Below are 21,712 nucleotides of genomic sequence, written 5' to 3'. Positions count from 1 at the left end.
TTCTAATGACTTGAATTAAACCTTTTTTTTAACAATTCAGATACATGTGTGAACAATATAAAATGTATAAAACTCAATACTGTTATTACTAGTTGTGCTGCCCTAATAATAGAAAATATTCATCTATTCACTATACGACAGTATTAATGAAATTATATTAAATTTTTAATCAGAAAAAGGAAAAGTTTTGGAGAATTATCATTGGTCATAGAGAAGTATAAGTGGGTAAGGAAGTAAACTAATGACTGACATAAAGAAAAGTAAAAGATTTGTGGAAATAAAATGTAATACGATAAAAAGCATTTATATTCGCACTTGGAAAGTTTTTTTCCAATCGATGGGAAGCAAAGTTTTAAGTACTTCTAGGGTGTAAATGGAATCAAGGTATAGAATAAGAAAATATCGGGATTTTGAGTGTAGGCAGACTTTGTCTTTGACAGAAGAAGGAGGCACTTCCTTTTAGGAGAATATTCTCCTCAGCAACATCCTCGCTGCCATCTTCATGGCATTATTTCTTAGACTGTAGATGATGGGATTCAAGGTTGGCTCCACCACAGTGTAGAACACAGAAATGAAAATGTCAGAGAAAGAAGGAGACTCTGAAGTTGGTTTCAGATAAGCAAACATGGCAGAAGACAGAAACAGGACAATCACTACCAGATGTGGGATGCAAGTGGAGAAGGTCTTGGAGCGGCCCTCTGAGGATGGAATCTTCCTGACTGTGGAGAAGATATAGACATACGAAATAACAATAAAAATGAAGCAGCTGCTATCCAGCACTACACCAATGAGAATGGTTACAGTTTCTCTTAATAAGCTTTCGGAGCAGGAAATGGCCAATAGCTGGGGGATGTCACAGAAGAACTGATGGATCACATTGGAATCACAGAAGGATAAGGAGAAGGTGCTAGCTGTGTGCATCAAAGCGACCAGAAATCCACCCACCCAGGACCCAGCCATCATCTGCACACACAGGCCCCTGTTCATGATGAGGTCATAGTGCAGGGGACGGCATATGGCTGTATAGCGATCAAAGCTCATCACTGTCAGGAGATGTAGCTCGGTGGCTACAGTCAAAACGAAGAAAAAGACCTGTGTGGCACAGCCACGGAAGGAGATGGAGTGGTCCTGAGTCACAGAGTTGGCTATGGATTTGGGCACGGTGACTGAAATCACGCAGAGATCCAAGAAGGACAAATTCTTCAGGAAGAAATACATGGGGGTGTGGAGATGCTGGGCCCAAGTTATGATTATGATAATGAGGACATTCCCCATCAGAGAACACGAGTAAATCAGGGAAAAGAGCAAGGAGTGCAACATGGACAGACTTTCATCGGCAGGAAATCCCATGAGGATGAATTCTCTTACCAAAGTTAGGTTTGACATGACTGGAGGACTAGATTATGTAACAGAGGGGTAAAGAGTGATGTCATCCGGATGTTGAGAGAAGCATGTCAGTTTAAATCATGTCCCGCTGTCCACTCTGTACTGAACACTCCTAATGTTGATGGTGCTGCAGAATAGAATAACCTGACTCTGGTGCACATGAGAGTGTGTGTGTTCACCAATGTTGTGTGAAATGCTGAAGGACAGGAAACGCCAACTGACCTGAATAACCTGAACAACCTGAACACTTCCTTCACAGCCTCTCTCAAAACACAGGGGACCAGCCAACGCTGTCAAAGGCCGTCCCTGTCTTATGCTTCAACATTCTTTCTCACAACCAAGTCCAGCCCCGGACAATGTCTATGAAGATGATAGTGACAGATCATGGGAGAATATCAATATCAGAGCTCTCTCAGTCTGCCTGAGAATGTCTCTCACCAACGCATATATGGCAGAACCCTAGTCTAGAGAACACGTCACATTCAACTACTCACAAAGAATCATCAAACTAAGCCTTTCGCCTCATTTACAGGGCTCCAAACATTGTCCTAAACGTGCCTTCTTAGCAGATGAACTCTCCACCTCTCCAGAGCCATCACAGTTCGCTTCCTGCCTATATGGCCCCCAGGTCTGTGACACGCCTCACCATCTGACTTTGCCACTCCTACTCAGGGACCTGTGTACTGCCCACAGTTTCTCTCTCCTCCTCACACCCACCTCAGCTCTTAGGATGTGAACTTGCAGCCTCAAACCTGTCTGTGTCCCTGTTCCCCATTCCTCCATGAGATCAGTGCCAGGTGAGGGACAGGGGGAGTCACCAGGCTGAGACAGTCTCTGCCCTCATATGAGGTGGTACACTGGTATCACTATTTGGACCTATTTCATCTATCAATCTCCATGTACAGGTGGGAATGATCCAGTATTCCCTCTCCTGTCTCCTTATTCTCTCTCCTGAAGATTATTCTCTACCAACCCATGATGCGTGAGTCACAGCTCCAGAGTAAATGATGGTTTAGAGGCTGTGGAAAAGAAGTCATACAACTTCATCAGAGGAAATAACAGAAAATGATCACTGAAGCATTACAATTGACAGTACTTGATTTTTGAGGGATTTCATGCATTTTAGACGGATAATACTATAGTTCACACATTTCTTCTTTTATCCTAACAAAACACAATGTCTGCTTCAGTAATATTGACACTGGAAATGGAGTGAATAATTGATTCAAAGGTTGTTTCCACAAACTGAAATGATTTCATTAAATTAATTCTAATTTCACTAATTTACTTCTAAAATAATTTCGTTAAATAATAGGGCGTTTACCTTGCAGGTGGCCCAACTTGGCCAACCCAGGTTCGATTCCTCCGCCCCTCTTGGAGAGCCCAGCAAGCTACCGAGAGTATCTTGACACACGGGAAAGCCTGGCAAGCTACCCGGGATGTTTTCGATATGCCAAATGCAATAATAACCAATCTCACAATGGAGAAGTTACTGGGCCCGCTTGTTCAAACTGTTGAACAACGGGAGGACAGTGCTACAGTGCTACTGCCCATTAACTCTAATGTGAGACAATAATGATCAGGGAAATCACCCAAAGAGTTCTTGAATTTCTTTCTTATTCTTATGTATCATTAACATGCTGGGAAGACACTCTAGCTAATTTTTTAGAATGTCAGAAATTTTTTAAAATCTGCGTAGCCTTCTATAAATATTATCCATATCTCAGTCATTAGTTTTATTTCATTTAACATTGAACCTACTTTCAGTTAAGTAAGTGCCTAAACATAAGAGACATCTTCAAATCTTGAAAACTGTCAGACTTACTTAAAAAACATGTGTAAATGATAGAAATTACCCTCAGTGAACAATTAAAGAAAATGTCTTATTGTTGATATCCATTCTACAAGGCTGAATTTTTAAAACATTTTTGCTCAATCACTGCGACAGACTCTTGCAAAGCTGTTCATGATTAGGTCTCAGTCATACAGTTTCTATCACCTGTCACTCCACCCGTATACGTTTCCCAGCATCAGTGTCCCCAGTTTCCTTCCCATTGCTCTCCCTCCACACACACACACACACACACACACACACACACACACACACACACACAGCCTGCCTCTAGGGTAGGCACTTCTCTCTCCCTCTCTGTCTCTCACCCTCTGCCTCTCTCCTTTCCCCCTTTCAATACAGGTACTGAAAGGTTATCAGGTATATCCCTTTACCTACTTTTAACACTCAATTCTTGTCCAGTGTGAGCATTTCCAGCTATTGTCGTACTGTCCCTTCTCTATCTTACCTAACATCCACTCCCCACACACATGTGATTGATACAACCATTGACCAGTCCTACTAGCGCCTGTTTTTCCCTGTTGTGGACATTACTCTTATATTACAATTGTTTATATACCACAAATAAATGATGTCATTCTATATCTGTCCCTCTCCTTCTGACTCATTTCACTCAGCATGATAGTCTCCCTGCACATTTATAGGCAAATTTCATGACTTCATTTTTCCTAAGAAGGCTGAACTTTTTAACGGAAGGACTTTGTACCGAATAATAAACTCTTTAGATTTTATTAGATTTAACTATAATTAAAAGGAAAAATTTGAATTACAGGTTTTATCCTTAAATAAAATGCACTTCCAAAACTAAAATCTTCCCATGCAAAGAAATTATTTTTTTCTAAGAAAGATGTAAAAAACTTACAATCTGATGTAAGTCCATTGTTCTTCCTAGCATTGCTCAGGTGGAAGTCTGCCACTACATGGCAGAAAGAAAAGCAGATGGTCATCTCAGTAAAGACCATTACCTGTCTAGATCCCTCTGGAACTCTAATGCTTCTCAACGGTCAGATTCATGGCTAACTACGTAGAAAACATCCACACCTGGGCAGCTTGGCTATTTGGCCTCTCCTGCTGGTCTCCTGAGTGTTTGAATCCTGTCCAAGCCATGCAATTTACCAGGCTGTTTAATTCCAGTGGGAAATGGGTCTGAATATTGCTTCACTGAACTGCGTCACTGGTGTCAGTCTGTAATTAATCTCACTGAGTAGCCAGTGAAAACAGCCATTAACAATCTGAGAGCAGGATTGTGATTCATGTGAGCACTGTGTCACTTCATTATGGCTTGAGTGTCTCCAATGGAAATGCTGTTGACAGAGTCTCAATCAAAGGAGACATGGGGTCACTTCATCCCTCTCTACGTCTCATGGAACAGCTGTGAGAGAAGGACCCGTGAGGCTGACAGAATGCAGAAATTAAGTAGTTGAAGTGGTAGAACAGGGGTTCAAGTGCTGGCCTTGCACGTGGCTGACCTAGTTTCAATACCCTGCACCACGTATGATACCCTGAAGCCATCAGAAGTCATCCAAGAGCAGTGAACTAGGAGGAATCCCTGAGTACAATCAGATATAAACAAAAAGAAAACAGAAATGGAAGGTGGCAGATGGAGGATGTACTGGGGAAGGAGATAGATAAATTTACAGAATTAAATGGCAAAGGAGGACAAAAGGAGCATCTGAAACATTCATTTTTACAATAATACTGTATTAAAAATACTGCTGTTAATGCAAACGATGTTTTATTTAAATTGTGTGTGTGTCTGAGACAGAAGATTTTTTTCACAACATTACAAATGAAAACAGATATTCTGATCGGTGGGAATCTTTCTGGCTGTTATACCTTAGAGCACTTACTTGGGTTTTACGATAATGAACAAAGGCCTTTTTTCCATTGAAAAGGGCCTTTTAATTTAGTATTGGTCAGTTCAAATGCTACAAATGGGTCATCAAGAACTCAAAGCTCTTTACATTCCAGAACTGGAATTAGACTTCAAGGACACTGTGTATGTGTGCATGTGTAACTGTCATTATTTCCCACTGTGGGTTCTTTTTTTTTATGGAGGAGTACTGCTATTTATTCAGCCATTGATTAAGCTGATTGAACTGGGCATAACTCCACCTTTTTTCCCCTTTTTTATAAATTTATTTATTGAATCACCGTGAGAGCAGTTACAAAGCTTTCGGGTTTAAGTCTCGGTCATACAATGAAACACTCATCCCTTCACCAGTGCCTATTTTCCACCACCAAAACCCCCAGTATACCCCCCATCCCAAATCCCCTCCTACTGTGGGGCAGATGATTTCCACATTACTCTCTACTTTGACTACATTCAACATTTCAACACCAGACCCACCATTATTATTTGGGATTTTACCCCAACACTCAGATCTGCTGAAAAGGCAACAGTAGACAATTTGTTTTTTACTGCTGATTATGAGTAACATATGATGTTGTGTGGCTGCAGTAGGGGCCGTGTGATTTTGGAATTCTGAAATTTTAACAATTAAATCTGGAGGGATTTATGCCAAAACCTGCTGGGTTCCAATATTTGTTCCTCTGTCTCTGGGATCATGGCCGTTAAGCATCCAGAGAGGCCGTTCATTGGTGGCGACTTGGGGGTCTTGTTGCGGCGGGGAGGAAAGGGCCGGCTCCCATCCCATGAGGCCCTGTGTGTCTCATCACTGCGGGACCAAACCTGACTGTTCAATGGCCTCTGGAGGATGGTGGCCACAGAGCTGCCAAGGGGGAGCAGGCAGAGGGACAGCACCCTTTCCCCACTGGGGTGGCCCTATGCCGGTGATCTACTGCAGGGTCCAGAAGCACTTCTGCCAAAAGCTACTGGGTTCCAAGATTGGTTACAGAGTCTCTGGGATCATGGCCATTAAGCAGCTTGATTAGGAGCCAGAGAGGCCGTTCATGGGCGAGAACTCGGGGTCTTGTTGGGGTGTGGAGGAAAGGGCCAGCTCTACCCCATCCCATGAGGCCCCGCGTGTCTCTTCACTGTGGGCTCAAACCTGACTGCCCAATGGCCTCTGGAAGATGGTGGCCCCCGAGTTGCCAAGGGAGAGCTGGTGGAGGGACAGCACCCTTTCCCCCCTGGGGTGGTCCAGTGCCCGTAACCCAGATGCATCTCTGCCTAAAGCTCCTGGGTTCTGAGATTTGTCTCTGAGTCTCTGGGATCATGGCCATTAAGCAGTTCAATCAGGAACCAGAGAGGCCTTGCCTCCAATTATATAGCCTAGCTGGAGGTGGTTTGTGGGTATGTCTCCCACATACCTAACTTTTGGCCATTTACTTTCTTGGTAAACTTGGCCCCAAGTTGTTGGGGTCTGGTCAAAGGCACAGCAGCAAATTTGCAGTAACTTTCCAGTATCTGGAAGTCTGAAGACAACATCACGCTGCTGATGCACTCGCCTCACTGGTACAGATTGAACTGCAGATGGCACCATAACTCAGGAACTCCGGGTTCTTTATTTTCAAATAGTTTCAGGGCCAGAACTGGCTACACTCAGGGATTACTCCTGCTATGGACTCAGGAATCATTTCTGGCAGGTGACCAAATGGGATGCTGGGAATCAAACCCAGGTTGGACGTCTGCCAGCCAAATGTCCTATGCACTGTAGTATTGCACCGCCCCCCACTATGGGTTCCGAGTATTTCTTTAAAAAGTATTTGTTTAGATAAAATATGGAGTATTTAAACGATGGTAAGAATAAATCATTTTTCATGGTTGACATTGTTCATGGTTGACCCTTGAGCCTGAGGGGCTGTCTCTGATACAGGGCTGGGCTGAGTCTCTTCTTACGATGATGTTTTCAAGTTATTTTAAGTCTCTGTTTAAATGAACATCACAAAGAATCTTTGTGCACTAGATACAATAACTATTTTATATTGCATGTACAAATATTAAAATAACATTTCAATAAAGATAAAGTAACTTCCTTATTCTCTCATGTATAATAATAATACCCTCCATGAGAAAACTCAGCAGCCCCCACTCACACCCATCATCTTGTAGCAGAGACACAGGTGAGGTCCACAACTAATCTTGAAAAGAACATGATGCCACCGAATCTATCCCAGGTGGATAGGTCCTGATGACAACTCTGTGGTCTTCATGGAATTGGGGTAGGCAGATTCCCCTTTTTGCCTAATGGCACAGCACCCAACTTGACAACCTCTCCCATATAAATGGCCCAGCTCCACAACTGAACCTCATCAGGATGCCAATCTCCAAACAGTTCCAGCTGCAGAGATCCTCGGAACCTCTAAATTTTACAGAACTGTCAGCATAGGACGATCACCAACAATCTCATTAGAAAGTTGCATAGAAGACCATCAAGCTCAAGGAGCAAAATAACAACAGATGGCTCAACTAATAGTAACCAGTCCAGTAAATGCTCAGACAATTACTTTATTAGCACTACTGTGAGTCATAACAATTGTCACAAATTGACTTTTATTGACCTAAGTGTTGATAATTCCATCTGCCTTTGTGTTGTGCCAACAACATGAAATAATTCTGTTTGTGCCTGCTGAGGAGGCAGGCTGGGTGGTGGGTGGGAAACGGGGTGGAAGGAAGGCCATACTGGTGGTGGGATTGGTGTTGGAACATTGAATGCCTGAAACAACTGTATCATGAACAACTTGGTCAATCAGTGTTACAGTACGAAAATTTGAATGTAACAATCAAGTTCAATCTTTTCTAACAATTCAGGTAGATGTATTATGCATTTTTAAAAGATTATTAATCAAACGTTGATATGATATTACCACATGTGCTAACTTAATAAAATATTCATTTAATCACTGAGAATTGACATGCTATGATGTTAAGGATTTTTTAATTAATTAAAAGAAAAAGTTATGGTCACTAACCAGAGTGAATAATAAATGGATAAAATGATCAAACAATAAAAAATAAGAAAATGGTATTTTCTTGTCTTTTATAAAATATAAATCTTCCTCAGAAATTATTTACAACACACATGTATAGAGTATTAATATTCACACCACAGTGTTGCATGATGGTGGAAAGAAATAGATGTATAAGCAGCTACATCATACAGAATATAATTAAGTGACAGGCTTTAAATATCAGGTGTGCTTTGATTATACATGGAAACTGTTGAGAGAGAAGGGGCATTTCTTCCTTTTAGGTGAATATTCTCTTGAACAACATTACCACTGCCATCTTCAGGGCACTGTTTCGTAGATGTAGATGATGGGATTTAAGGTAGGGGGCACCATGGTATAGAACATAGAAATGACAAAGTCAGAGATGGAAGGGGACTCTGAAATTGGCTTCAGATAAGCAAATACAGCAGTAGAGAGAAACAGTACGACCACTACCAGATGTGGGATGCAGGTGGAGAAGGATTTTGAGCGGCCTTCTGATGATGGAATCTTCCTGATTGTGGAGAAGATATAGACATACGTAATAACAATAAAAATGAAGCAGCTGCTATCCAGCACTACACCAATGAGAATGGTTACAGTTTCTCTTAATAAGCTTTCGGAGCAGGAAATGGCCAATAGCTGGGGGATGTCACAGAAGAACTGATGGATCACACTGGAACCACAAAAGGATAAGGAGAAGGTGCTAGCTGTGTGCATCAAAGCGACCAGAAATCCACCCACCCAGGACCCAGCCATCATCTGCACACACAGGTCTCTGTTCATGATGAGGTCATAGTGCAGGGGATGGCATATGGCTGTATAGCGATCAAAGCTCATCACTGTCAGGAGGTGTAGCTCAGTGGCTGCAGTCAAAATGAAGAAAAAGACCTGTGTGGCACAGCCACGGAAGGAGATGGAGTGGTCCTGAGTCACAGAGTTGGCTATGGATTTGGGCACGGTGACTGAAATCATGCAGAGATCCAAGAAGGACAAATTCTTCAGGAAGAAATACATGGGGGTGTGGAGATGCTGGGCCCAAGATATGATTATGATAATGAGGACATTCCCCATCAGAGAACACGAGTAAATCAGGGAAAAGAGCAAGGAGTGCAACATGGACAGACTTTCATCGGCAGGAAATCCCATGAGGATGAATTCTCTTACCAAAGTTAGGTTTGACATGACTGGAGGACTAGATTATGTAACAGAGGGGTAAAGAGTGAAGTCATCCGGATGTTGAGAGAAGCGTGTCAGTTTAAATCATGTCCCGCTGTCCACTCCGTGCTGAACACTCCTAATGTTGATGGTGCTGCAGAATAGAATAACCTGACTCTGGTGCACATGAGAGTGTGTGTGTTTTCCCAATGCTGTGTGAAATGCTGAAGGACAGAAACGCCAACTGACCTGAATAACCTGAACAACCTGAACACTTCCTTCACAGCCTCTCTCAAAACACAGGGGACCAGCCAACGCTGTCAAAGGCCGTCCCTGTCTTATGCTTCAACATTCTTTCTCACAACAACCAAGTGCAGCCCCGCACAATGTCTATGAAGACGACAGTGACAGATCATGGGAGAATATCAATATCAGAGCTCTCTCAATCTGCCTGAGAATGTCTCTCACCAACGCATATATGGCAGAACCCTAGTCTAGAGAACACGTCACATTCAACTACTCACAAAGAATCATCAAACTAAGCCTTACGCCTCATTTATAGGGCTCCGAACATTTGTCCTAAACGTGCCTTCTTAGCAGATGAACTCTCCACCTCTCCAGAGCCATCACAGTTCGCTTCCTGCCTATATGGCCCCCAGGTCTGTGACACGCCTCACCATCTGACTTTGCCACTCCTACTCAGGGACCTGTGTACTGCCCACAGTTTCTCTCTCCTCCTCACACCCACCTCAGCTCTTAGGATGTGAACTTGCAGCCTCAAACCTGTCTGTGTCCCTGTTCCCCATTCCTCCATGAGATCAGTGCCAGGTGAGGGACAGGGGGAGTCACCAGGCTGAGACAGTCTCTGCCCTCATATGAGGTGGCAGTTTGGTGTTACTTTTTGGACCTATTTTACCCATCAAACTTCTAGGATATTTCGGAAAGTATGAGACGTCTACATAGTCCCTCTCCTTTATCTCATTCTCCCTCTTCTGCAGACCATGCTCTTTCTCGCCATGGTGGATAAGGCACAGCACCAGAGGAAATGCTGCTTTGGAGCCTGTGGAAGAGAAGTCATACAACTGTGGTCGTAGCCGAAGTGACACTAGATGATCCACTGAAAGCAGATACCGTTTACATTGTTTAATTTTCAGGGAATCAATGCATTTTAGGAGGATGATACTATAGTCGACATATATCCTCTTAGATCCTAACAAAATACAATATCTTCTTCACTAATAGACACTGGATGTGAAGTGAATAATCCAAATGTTTCCACAAACTGAATGATTTCTGTAACTTCCCTTACTTCAAATGTGGAACGATAATGATCGGGAAAATCAACTCAAGGAGTTCTTGAATGCCTTTGTCACTCTCATGAATCATTAATATGCAGCGCGCAAAACTCTAGGTTTTTTTTAAATGCCAAAAATGTAAATAATCTTGGTAGCCTTCCTTCTGTAAACACTACCAATTTCTTATCAATTATTTTTATTTCATTTAATATTACTTTCAGCTACGTAAGAGCCTAAACACAACATGGACATTTACAAGTCTTGAAAATTGTCAAACATACTTAAAAAGTTATGTGAGTGAATGATAGAAATAACCTTGTTGAAAAATTAAAGAGAATATCTTATTGTTGAAATTCATCCTAGAAAGTCTAATTTTTAATCAAAATGCTTTGTACCTTGGGAAAAAATAAACCCTTTAGATATTATAAGATTTCATTTAAAAGGTTTAATGTGAACTACTGGTTTTATCTGCAACTAAAATGCACTTCCAAAATCAGGATCTTTCCCATGCAAAGAACATTTTTCTCTTTTCTAAGAAATCTGTGAAATACGTCCAATCTGGACTGTGTAAGCTCCAGATCTTGTCCTAACAGGGCTTCAGGTGAAAGTCTGACAAGGCAGGAATGTTATTTGCTCTTCATCTCAGTAAACAGGACTACCTGTGTAGATTCCTCTGGAACTCTAATGGTTCTCAATGGTCAGATTAATGCCTACTACGTAGAAAACATCCACACCTGGGTAGCTTGGCTATTTAACTTCTCCTGCTGGTCTCCTGAGTGTCTGAATCCTGTCCAAGCCATGCAATTTATCAGACTGTTTAATTCCAGTGGGAAATGGGTCTGAATATTGCTCCACTGAACTGCTTCACTGGTATCAGTCTGTAATTAATCTCACTGAGTAGCCAGTGCAAACAGTCACTAACAATCAGACCAGGATTGTAATTCATGTGAGCACTGAGTCACTTCATCATGTCTTGAGTGTCTACTATGGCACTGCTGTGACAGCGTCTCAATCAAAGGAGACATGGGGTCACTTTACCCCCATTCTGTGCTTCTCATGGAACAGCTGTGACAGAACGGCCCGTGAGACTGACAGAATGAAGAAATGGAGTGATTGAAGAGGTAGGACAGGGGTTCAAGTGCTGGCCTTGCACGTGGCTGACCTAGTTTCAATACCCTGCACCAAAAATGATACCCTGAAGCCATCAGAAGTGATCCAAGAGACTGAACCAGGAGGAAGCCCTGAGCTCAACCACAAACAGCTGAAAACAAAACAGAAATGGAAGGTGGCAGATGGAGAATTCAGTGGGGAAGGAAAATAGACAAATTCATAGAATTAAATGGCAAAGGACGACAAGGGAACATCTGAAATATTAATTTTTACAGTTAAAATACTGCTGTTAAGCATTCTCAATGGGGAGAAACTAAATGCCTTCCCTCTATGATCACAGACAAGACAAGGTTGCCTGCTCTCAACACTCCTATTCAATATAGTACCGGAAATTCTGGCCATAGCAATTAGGCAGGAAAAAGATATCAATGGCATCCAGATTGGAAAGGAAGAGGTCAAGCTATCACTATCTGCAGACAATATGATACTGTACTTAGAAAATCCTAAAAACTCTACACAAAGGCTCTCAGAAACAATAGGTTTGTAGAGTAAAGTATCAGTCTAAAAAAATTAACACTCAAAAGTCCATGGCTTTTCTATATACAAATATGAAAGAGAAGAAAGAGATATTAAAAAAATCCAATTCACAATACTGCCTCAGAAAATCAAGTACCATGAAATCAGCTTAACCAAAGAGGTGAAGAACCAGGCCAAAGCGCCATAATACTTAACTATATGTTAAGAGCATGGCTATGGAAAAATCCTGTCATGATCCAAAAAGTAACAACTGGATTAGCTAGGGTTAGGAAAGACTAATCTGGTCTGTAGTTTGGGATCTACAGCAAGATGTTCCCAGGAGAGCCACCCTACAAACTTAATGTATCTCTTACTGTGTCCATACAAAATGACTAACATTATTAAGGAGTAGAATTAAGATGAATGTTTAAATAGCTATTGGATTAAAAAAAAGAGAAACGCACACTAGGTAGTATTTCACCCTTGAGCGATCTCCTGGCTGCAGGAGATCTGAAAGGGCTTTCATATGTTGATTGTGCTATAGGACCCGGGGTGTGATTGCTACCCCCAAGGTTTGGAGGGTGTCAGAGACTAGAGAGAGCAGGACAGCATTCTGAGAGACTAGCAAGGGGGACAGAAGAAGAAGAATGTAGAGGAGAATAATGTAAAGGAGAAGAATGCAGAAGCAGGGTCCGGGGGAGAGGAATCGAGGAGAATTGGGGATCAGGGAGCATCAAGGGAATTCCAGGAGAAGGAAGAGATTCAGGAAAGGAGAGTCAGAGGAGAATGGAGACGAGATTGGAATAAACAGTAATTGATACCAACCAGCCTGGCCCTTGTTTTCTCCTTCGTCTGCCCATGGCATCAGCCATCCCGGGTGGGGGAGCAGCCCGAGACCACCGAACGCAGGTGGCGAGAGAGAGCTGTGGGCTTCGTATTTGTTTTATGAACACACAAAGGACCAAACGTGACAGCCATTCAGTATCTATATTGAAAACCAAAGTAGAGACAGAGTTTGGGGGAAATTGTCTGCCATAGAGGAAGTGGGAGGGTGAGAAGGGGGGTCGACTGGAGACACTGGTGGTGGAAAATGTACACTGGTGGAGGGATGGGAGTTTGATCATTGTATGACTGAAACTCAAACATGAAAGCTTTGTAACTGTTTCTCACAGTGATTCAAAAAAAAAAATACTGCCGTTAGTGCAAACCATTGTTTGCAGTTCTAACCTGTATTTAAGTTTAAATTCTGTGTCTGATCTGGGGAACATAAAGCAACAAAATGGGAGACTAACACCCAGGAAGGGCTCAGATTAGTACCAGGAATTTTGCTCCATGACTTGAAGGCCAGCCACATGTGCTAGGTGAGAAGGAAGCTCAGATAGAGAAGAGAGCACCAAATAAAGGGTGTTGTGAAGACCCTCCCAGGGTGGGAGAGACATGCTAAAAGTGGTCTATAGACCAAACATGACTGCCACTCAATGCCTCTCTGGCAAAACACAGTACCCAAAAGAAGAGAGAGAGAACAGGGAGGAATGCCCTGCCACAGCGGCAGGGTGGGACGGGGGGGGGGGGGGGGGGGGGGGGGGGAGGATGGGGGGTGGGAGGGATGCTAGGACCCGTGGTGGGGGAGGATGGGCACTGGTGGAGGGATGGGTACTTGATCACTGTATAACTGAAACCCAAGCACAAAAATTTATAAGTCTATAAGTGTACTTCATGGTGTTTCACTAATAAAAAAAATGATTAAAAAAAATAAAAAAAATAAAATAAATTCTGTGCATGTCTGAGAGAGAATATTTTTTAATACATTACGAATGAAAACAGTTCTTCCTATTGGTGGGAATCTTTCTGGTTGTTTAACCTTACTGCATTTAATTTGGTTTTATTGAAATGAACAAAGGCCAGTTTTTCATTGAAAAGGGACTCATTTTCAGTTGGTCAGTACAAATGCTAGAAATAGGTCATCAAAAATTAAAAGCTCTTTAACACATTTGGGATTAGATTTCAAGCACATTGAGTACATGTGCATGCTTCACTGTCATTATTTCCCACTGTGGTTCTTTATTTTAAAATAGTTGTAGGGCCAGACCTGGTACGCTCAGGAATTACTCCTAGCTATGCACACAGGGCTGGTGGGCTCGGTTGACCAATGGGATGCTGGGAATCAAACCCTCACTGGCTGCCTGCAACACAAATCCTCTTAATCAGTACGATAGCATGCCCTCGCCCCCAGTATGGGTTCTGAGTATTTAACAAAATGTATTTAGATAAAATATGGATTATTCAATGGATAGTGAGATGAAAACAAAACATTTCAAGGCTGATATCATTCATGGTTGACTCTTGAGCCCATGGAGCTGTCTCATGAATAACAGTGATGTAGGCAGGTAGACAGGGAGGGCCCCCTCCCGAGGCAAGGACAAAAGCCAGCCCTGCAGAAAATAGGAAAACAGGAACTAAGGCTTGATAAGACCCTCACCTGGCTCCAGCAACAGACTCAAAGAAGCTCCTCTAGGAACAAAAGGCCAGGAAAGGAATTTCAAAGAAGACCATCACCACTCCCATCCTCCCTGGCAACCTCCTTAGCAACGGGACATTTACCTGGGAAGAAGCCCCACGTGGGGGCAGGTTGGAGGAACCCTATAAAGGCCACCTTGAACAAAGGAAGCGCGCACATTTGCTGCCCGAGCCCATGTGCTGCTTGTGCCCACGTGGCCGAGCACATGTGGTGCCCGAGCACATGTGTCGCCCGCATCTCCCCTCTTGAGATGTGTACTTTCATGCTTTCGTGTCTAACTTTACTCTCTCACTCTCTCTCCCTCCCTCCATACCTAAAAATCCTCCAAATAAAATCTATTTACTTCACTGCTTGTCTACTCCTGAAATTCCTTTCTGCGAGGCGAGACAAGAACCCAGCAACCCTGGGTCCCGAGTGGCAGAGGCGAGTGGGGAGAAAGTGACAGTCTTTCTCCTCCCCGCTTCACATAAGTCACCCGTGGGGCCCACCGACATCAAAGGCACAGCACCCAATCTGACACCCTCTCCCATAGAAATGGCCCAGCGCCACAACTGAACCTCATCACCATGCCAACCCACCAAACAATTCCACTCCAGAGATCCTGGGCACCTCTAAATTTCACAGAACTGTCAGCAGAGTAAGATCACAGAGAATCTGATTAGAAAGTTGCATAGAAGACCATCAAGTTCAAGGAGCAAAAATAACGACAGATGGCTCAACTAGTACTAACCATTCCAGTAAAAATCCTTAGACAATGACTTTATTAACACTACTGTCTTAAAAATTGTCACAAATTATCTTTTATTGACCTAAGTGTTGATAATTCCATTTGCCTTTGTGTTGTTGCCAACAATAAGAAGTAACTCTGTTTGTGCCTGCTAAGGAGGCAGGCTGGGTGGTGGATGGGAAATTGGGAACACTGGTGGAGGGAAGGTCACACTGGTGGTGGGATTGGTGTTGGAACACGGAATGCAGAAACACTGTATCATGAACAGTTTGGTGAATCACATTGTTCCTGTAAATTTTTTTGAATGTAACATAAAGTTCAATCTTTTCTAAAAATTCAGGTAGATGCATAAAGTTTGTTTCAAAATATTACTAACCAATTATTGGTATTATAATGTGCCAATTTAATAACTGAAAGTAATTATTTAATTACTGAGAAAGGATATTCTATGATATTAAACAGGATTTTTTTATTGATTAAAAGGAAAAGTTATGAACATTGAACACTGACCTGTGGGAAGCCAAGAGCCCTCTCACAGACTCTGGCCATGGTTCCCATGTTAGGAACTGCTTGGGACAGACATTGGTGACAGTCTCCCAGGACTTCCTGATCTCAGTGGATACCTGATCTATAGCCACACATCAGGCTGACAGCTTATCTGGCCTTATCTATAGTAACCTCCAGGATGCATCTACTGCCCTAAACCCCTTTGATATACAAATGTAAAGCTCAGAATACACCTACTGCCATAAGGCCCTTTGATATACAAATGTCTACCTTGAATGTTAGGTAAAGCTCTTGTTGCTGACCTTACTACCATATATGGTTATACTGCTTCTGCTCCTGACTGAGCTGCCCGGACTCTATATAAACAGCCTGTATCCCTCAATAAAGTCCTGTCCCTTTTTCTCTCTGTTTCTAAACTGTACTCTGTCTCTTGTGTCTTGTGTTCATTCGGTCGGTCCTTCCCTGCACCTACGGATCCCAGGGCCACCTCTGCGGAGAGTGGTTTTGCGGGCCCTCCGCACTGACCACAGTGAATAATCATAAATGAATAAGAAAAGGAAATAACACGAAAATAAGTATTGTAAGGGACAGGCCCAAAATGGACTACCACCAGAATTAATTTAGCTTAGCTTAATAGGAACCTGCATTGCAAAATAACTTGTTTTTCAAGGAACAGGTCTAGATAGCTTTTTCAGATCGCTTTATAGGAGCCTGCACTGCAAAATAACTGGTTTTTCTGCCCCTGAGCAAGGAATTCAGATACAGGTACAGGTAAAGGGTGGGGGTCAGACCAGATAACCGGATGTCTCTCACAAGACCCATGTTGCAAGACCCAGGACTGCCTTAAAAACCTGTCAGTTCCTAAGCACCGACGCAAAATGCTGATCTTTAAACTATAGGCTAAGAAGTGATGTACCCTTAATTGGATTGGTTAAGAAAGCATATGTTGTTACAAATCTATTGGCTATGAAATGCACGGGCTTTGCTGTAACGGCCAGTGAAGGCCTATATAAGATCCTCACCTAACTGACCTGCGTGTCTGTGTAGGCGGCTTGACCCTGGCTAGCCAGTCTTACAATAAACCTTGCTTGCTGTTTGCAGTCTCTGGAATCTCTTTGTCGTTAAAGGGAGATCACGATCCATGCCCTAACAGTATCTGTGAGAAATTATTTACAACAAATATGTACAGAGAGTATAAACACTACAGTATAAACAATGCTTTCTAGTGGACAGAAAAAGATGTATAAGCAGCTACAGGTTACAGAAATGTAATGAAAGAATAGCCTATGAATTAAAGGTATACTTGATTATGGATGAAAATTGTTTTTGAAAGAGAAGAAGGGAGAACTTTTAACTTTTAGGTGAAGGCAGTGCTGAGGAGGCTGGGAATGACTGGGCATCGTCCACCACGGCTGTGGAGACTCTAACTTATGCTCTTTCATCACTGCACAATTGGGCGTCTGAGAGAACTGGCTCATGGAGGAGGCGCTGTGCCCATGATGGAAGGGTACTGAGTGGGGGTGGCTAGGGTCCCGGGGCAGGTGGGGATCTGCCTTTTCTCTGACAGATGGTGGAGTGGAAAGATGATGGCTCACCACAGAAATGAGGTGACCGCTGTATGGTCACTGCTGGCACAGGTGACATGTGAAAAGCCGAGAGGGATGGGGGAGGGTGTGCTGCATGCATCACCCTGAAAGGAAAGGCACCAAGAGGTAAAGAGGTGGGCGAGGGCCACAGCTGACCATCTGTCCACCCCGTTTCTCTTCCTCTTTCTCATTCTCTGTGAGAAACAGAGAAACACAGTGTCTCCCTCTGCTCCATAGATATGGTCAGGCCATGAGGCCCATGCGGCTAAATGGCCCAGAGCCAGATGTGGGCCATAGAAGCTCAGTGTCAGCACCTGTTAGCAGTGACACGGGAGCCATGAGGAGGTGTCAAAGCTGTCCTACACAGGGAAATAAGGAACAGATCCAAAAAGGAATGTGACCCCAAGTGAGACCCCACACAAAAAACCAACAACAATTTAGGGGCAGAGGCAGCTGCTCTGGGCCTAGGATGATCACAAGAAATCTGAACTTTGTCCCCAAGGTCACGGGGAAGGGAATGAGGAGTTTGGGCAACAGAGGGTGGACACAGTGCTCAGTGACAGAGAACATGCCACCCAAAGAGGTGGAAGTTTGAGCAGCAAACTCCTCACAAAAAAAGGAGTTGGACCGGGGGTGGCCTGGCAGAGAGATAGCACAGAGGGCAGGGCACTTGCTGTGCACATCTCAGTTTGATCCCTGACACCCCCACATGGTCCCCAGAGCACCACTAGAGTGACCTCTGAGCACAATCAGGAGTAAGACCAAGAGCACCGGGTTGGCCCCAAAACACTACCCCCCACCCCAAAGAAATAAATAGGAGAAAGAAAGGAAAGAACAACTGAAAAGAGGAGAGGAAAAAAGCTTCCCAAGACCCCTCCAACCTGTTTAAGGAAGAGAGCACAGTCCTGTCCAGCCCAGACACTGCGCTGCCTGTGATTCTCAGGGCACAAGGCTGAGAAGCCCAGAGAAGGCTTGGCAGAATAAAGCCATCAGTGCATGTTATACTCATCTCCTCTGTCCATGGAACTTACTGCCTTTGTCGATCAGGCTTTTAATGTCTTACCTGTTCTGTCTGTACTATACGCACCTAGAGAGGTGAACACACTCAAAGGGACCTGTCAGTCTGGAAGAATTAAGTTCCTAATGACGAGACATGATCTTATTTATTATTAAAATCAAAATAGGCTGAGAGCAAGTTGACGGGTCTGCAATCCAGGCCTATAAAGCATGTTTCTGCATCTGTCCAAAGCAATGGATTGAGATATTTTTTTGTAATAGTCTGACCCTGTGTACACAGAAAGTCTGGGTCGTAAGTAGCTATTTTCAGCACACGTAACCAAGATCCCAGACACGCACAAGTTCTGAGAGTTAGACAATATGGATGTCTGCTCTTTTCGGAGCCAAGGCAGTGTGGCCAGATCACTCAAAGCACACTGATCAGAGCTGACCTGAGGGACACAGGCCTCCTCCCTTGGCATCCAACTGCCAGGCCTCTTCCCTTCAAGCCTTGAAACACGTGGTTAGTGTCACATTTGAAATCCTTTCTGCGAGGCAAAGCAGCCACTCTCAAGGTCCACGCCTTCCCCAGACCCACAGACAAGTCACCCCAGAGGAGGAGGACTGGATTGGGGAGGGACGGACCCTGTGTTCAGTTGGGGAGAGCCGGTTTCCTCTGGTGACTCCTCCACTCTTACTGGTTCATATATTGAAGTCCTTGGTTTACTTGTTATAGCGCAACAGGAAAGTTAGGAGACAAAAACAAGTGCTTCAGTATTTAATGTCCTGTGGCTTTGTGTGGAAAGCCCACTGACCGCTGTGCCAGCAGAAAGCTAAAGGGGTAGCACCAGACACACCTTCTGATGAAGACCGCCCCAGACTTCCCAGGAACCAAGGGCTACAGGCATCCCCCTCAAGCAGAGGCTGCACCAGGCCCTCCTGCACATGGGCCCATGGAGCCACCAGTAGAAGCAAGGCAGCAGGTCACGCGGCTCACCTTTGCGCACCTGTGATGGGGACCGGGCCACAGACTGGCAGTAGTGAGGGTCACTGCCTTACAGCAGCTCATTCTCTGCCCGACTGAGCATCTCCCAGAGCACCTCATTTCCTACTTTTTCCCCAAGCACTTACAGAGCATCTCGCTTTCTCTACAACCTCCTGAACAGGCCCCACAGCAGCCCATTCCATCATACATCAGGCGCTGTCCCCAGAGCCCTGTTCTCCGGATTTCCCCAAAGCCACCTTATGGCACCCCAGTCTCTGAGTCTTCCTCCAACCAGCCCTCCAGCAGCCCATGCTGCCATCTTCCCAAACCCTAGAGAAGCCCACTCTCACACCTAGCACCCCTGTAGCACCCCATTCCCAGAGATCACAAGCACCCACTGTAACACCCTCCTGTCTCCCCAAGCACCCTCTACCGCACCTTGCTCTCCGTGTTTCCACATCACCAATGGCAGCCAGAGTCATGTCCTGGGATCTTGTCCCACCACGATTCTCCAATCTGCTTTGACACACAGCAGCTAAACCTTCCCCTCTCAAGTCCAGCTCCCTGACCAGCAGCAAAGAGGGTACCTGCATGCCAGGACTAGTCCCCTTCCAGTGCTGCTTGACTCAGGAGTGCCTGTCCATTGAACCCGATGGAAACCACCCCAAGAGCCAGCACCTTGAGATGCTGACCAGGAGACTGACTGGCAGCTCACATCTGGGTGCATCTGTTCTGCAGCCCGTGATATCACCCAGTTGGGCCTCTGCCTTCATCTGAGCATGGGTGCGGCTACAGGGTTTCCCTGTGTTTCCTTGGGGGTTGGGCTCAGGGTGCACCGGGCACAGGCTGCCTCACCCCTCCCTGGGCCCCAGCTGGCTGCCAAGGGCACAGTCCCGGCACAGCAGGCTGCGGAGTGCTCGCTGCATGTCCCGATTCCGCAGGCTGTAGATGAAGGGGTTCAGCAGCGGAGTCACCATGTTGTACATGACAGCTGACAGGGTGTCCCTCTCTGGGTTGTGTGAGGAAGAGGGGGTGAAGTAGACAACGATGGCTGTGCCATAGAACAGCACCACCACAGCCAGGTGGGAGCCACAGGTGGAGAACGCTTTTTGCTTGCCCTGTGGAGAGGAGACCCTCAGGATGGCTGCGGAGATGAACCCATAGGAGACGAGGATGCAGACAAAGGGGGTGAAGGCCATGAGGCCTCCCACTACGAAGATGACCAGAACGTTGATGGAGATGTCAGAGCAGGAGAGCTCCAGAAGTGGGTTGAAGTCACAAAAATAATGGTGGATGACATTGGAGGCGCAGAAGGACAAGCGGGCCACGAGGGCCGTGTGGAGGAGGGCATGGAGGCAGGTGAGCAGCCAGAGCCCCACCACCAGCTGGAGGCACAGCCGTAGCGTCATGATGCTGCCGTAATGCAGAGGGTGGCAGATGGCCACATACCTGTCGTAGGCCATGACACAGAGCAGCAGGCTGTCCATGTTCACAAAGGAACTGAAAAAGAAGAGCTGGGTGAGGCAGCGGGCATAGGAGATGGCCCTAGAGCCCGTCAGGGTTTGGACCACCATCTGCGGGATGGTGGTGGAGCAGAAGCAGATGTCCACAAAGGCCAGGTTGCTGAGAAAGAAGTACATGGGCGAGTGCAGGTGGGGGTCGAAAGTGATAGCCAGAATGATGAGTGTATTCCCCGACACGGTGACCAGGTACATGCACAGGAACAGCACTGACAGGGGGTGCTGCTGCTCAGCGGGGATGGACAGGCCCAGAAGGATAAACTCCTCGACCAGGGTTCCATTGGCCTTCTCCATCACCCCCATCTACAAGAGCAAATGGTAAAGGCAGGGAATTAACAAACAAGAGCTTCCCTTTGCTAGGGCCTGTGCTCATACACGTGACGAGTCGTGTGTGTGCATGCATGGTGTCTGTGTGTGTGTGTGTGTGTGTGTGTGTGCGCAACAAGGTGCTCTCCATACACTCTTCTGAGACACTGCAGCGCTGTGTCCAGATAATGGAGGTACGCTGGTAAGAGACACAATTTCTTTAGAGAAAGATTTTTTCTTCCACATGAAAACGTGACTTCTGTCACAATAACTACTTGGGGATATTGTGTTGGGTATTAAGTTGCTCACAAGATTCCCAGATGACCCAGGAGTCTGTGTTGGCCACTGTGGCAGTTA

At 44.9% G+C, this 21,712-nt stretch overlaps 3 protein-coding genes across 3 annotated transcripts; all 3 read right to left on the bottom strand.

Annotated features, from left to right (window-relative positions):
• Nucleotides 1-459: 459 nt before the first annotated feature.
• Nucleotides 460-1,386, bottom strand: LOC130021577 (olfactory receptor 14A16-like). The gene has a single exon (XM_056112332.1). It carries the CDS (start codon nt 1,384-1,386, stop codon nt 460-462), a length of 927 nt encoding a protein of 308 aa, XP_055968307.1.
• A 7,045-nt stretch (nt 1,387-8,431) lies between these two features.
• LOC130021530 (olfactory receptor 14A16-like) lies at nt 8,432-9,316 on the bottom strand. The gene has a single exon (XM_056112290.1). The coding sequence runs from the start codon at nt 9,314-9,316 to the stop codon at nt 8,432-8,434; it is 885 nt and encodes a 294-aa protein (XP_055968265.1).
• Nucleotides 9,317-20,380: 11,064 nt separating this feature from the next.
• Nucleotides 20,381-21,343, bottom strand: LOC130021576 (olfactory receptor 1C1-like). The gene has a single exon (XM_056112331.1). The coding sequence runs from the start codon at nt 21,341-21,343 to the stop codon at nt 20,381-20,383; it is 963 nt and encodes a 320-aa protein (XP_055968306.1).
• Between the last annotated feature and the right edge of the window lie 369 nt (nt 21,344-21,712).

This window comes from Sorex fumeus, unplaced genomic scaffold, assembly GCF_029834395.1.
Source record: "Sorex fumeus unplaced genomic scaffold, SorFum_2.1 ptg000017l, whole genome shotgun sequence".
Classification (NCBI taxonomy): domain Eukaryota; kingdom Metazoa; phylum Chordata; class Mammalia; order Eulipotyphla; family Soricidae; genus Sorex; species Sorex fumeus.
The sequence above is the reverse complement of the archived record's forward strand: the minus strand, read 5'-3'. Positions and strand labels throughout refer to the sequence as shown.

Coding starts and splice junctions, on each gene's coding strand:
- LOC130021577 (XM_056112332.1), bottom strand. CDS start 1,386: ATGTCAAACCTAACTTTGGTAAGAGAATTCATCCTCATGGGATTTCCT.
- LOC130021530 (XM_056112290.1), bottom strand. CDS start 9,316: ATGTCAAACCTAACTTTGGTAAGAGAATTCATCCTCATGGGATTTCCT.
- LOC130021576 (XM_056112331.1), bottom strand. CDS start 21,343: ATGGAGAAGGCCAATGGAACCCTGGTCGAGGAGTTTATCCTTCTGGGC.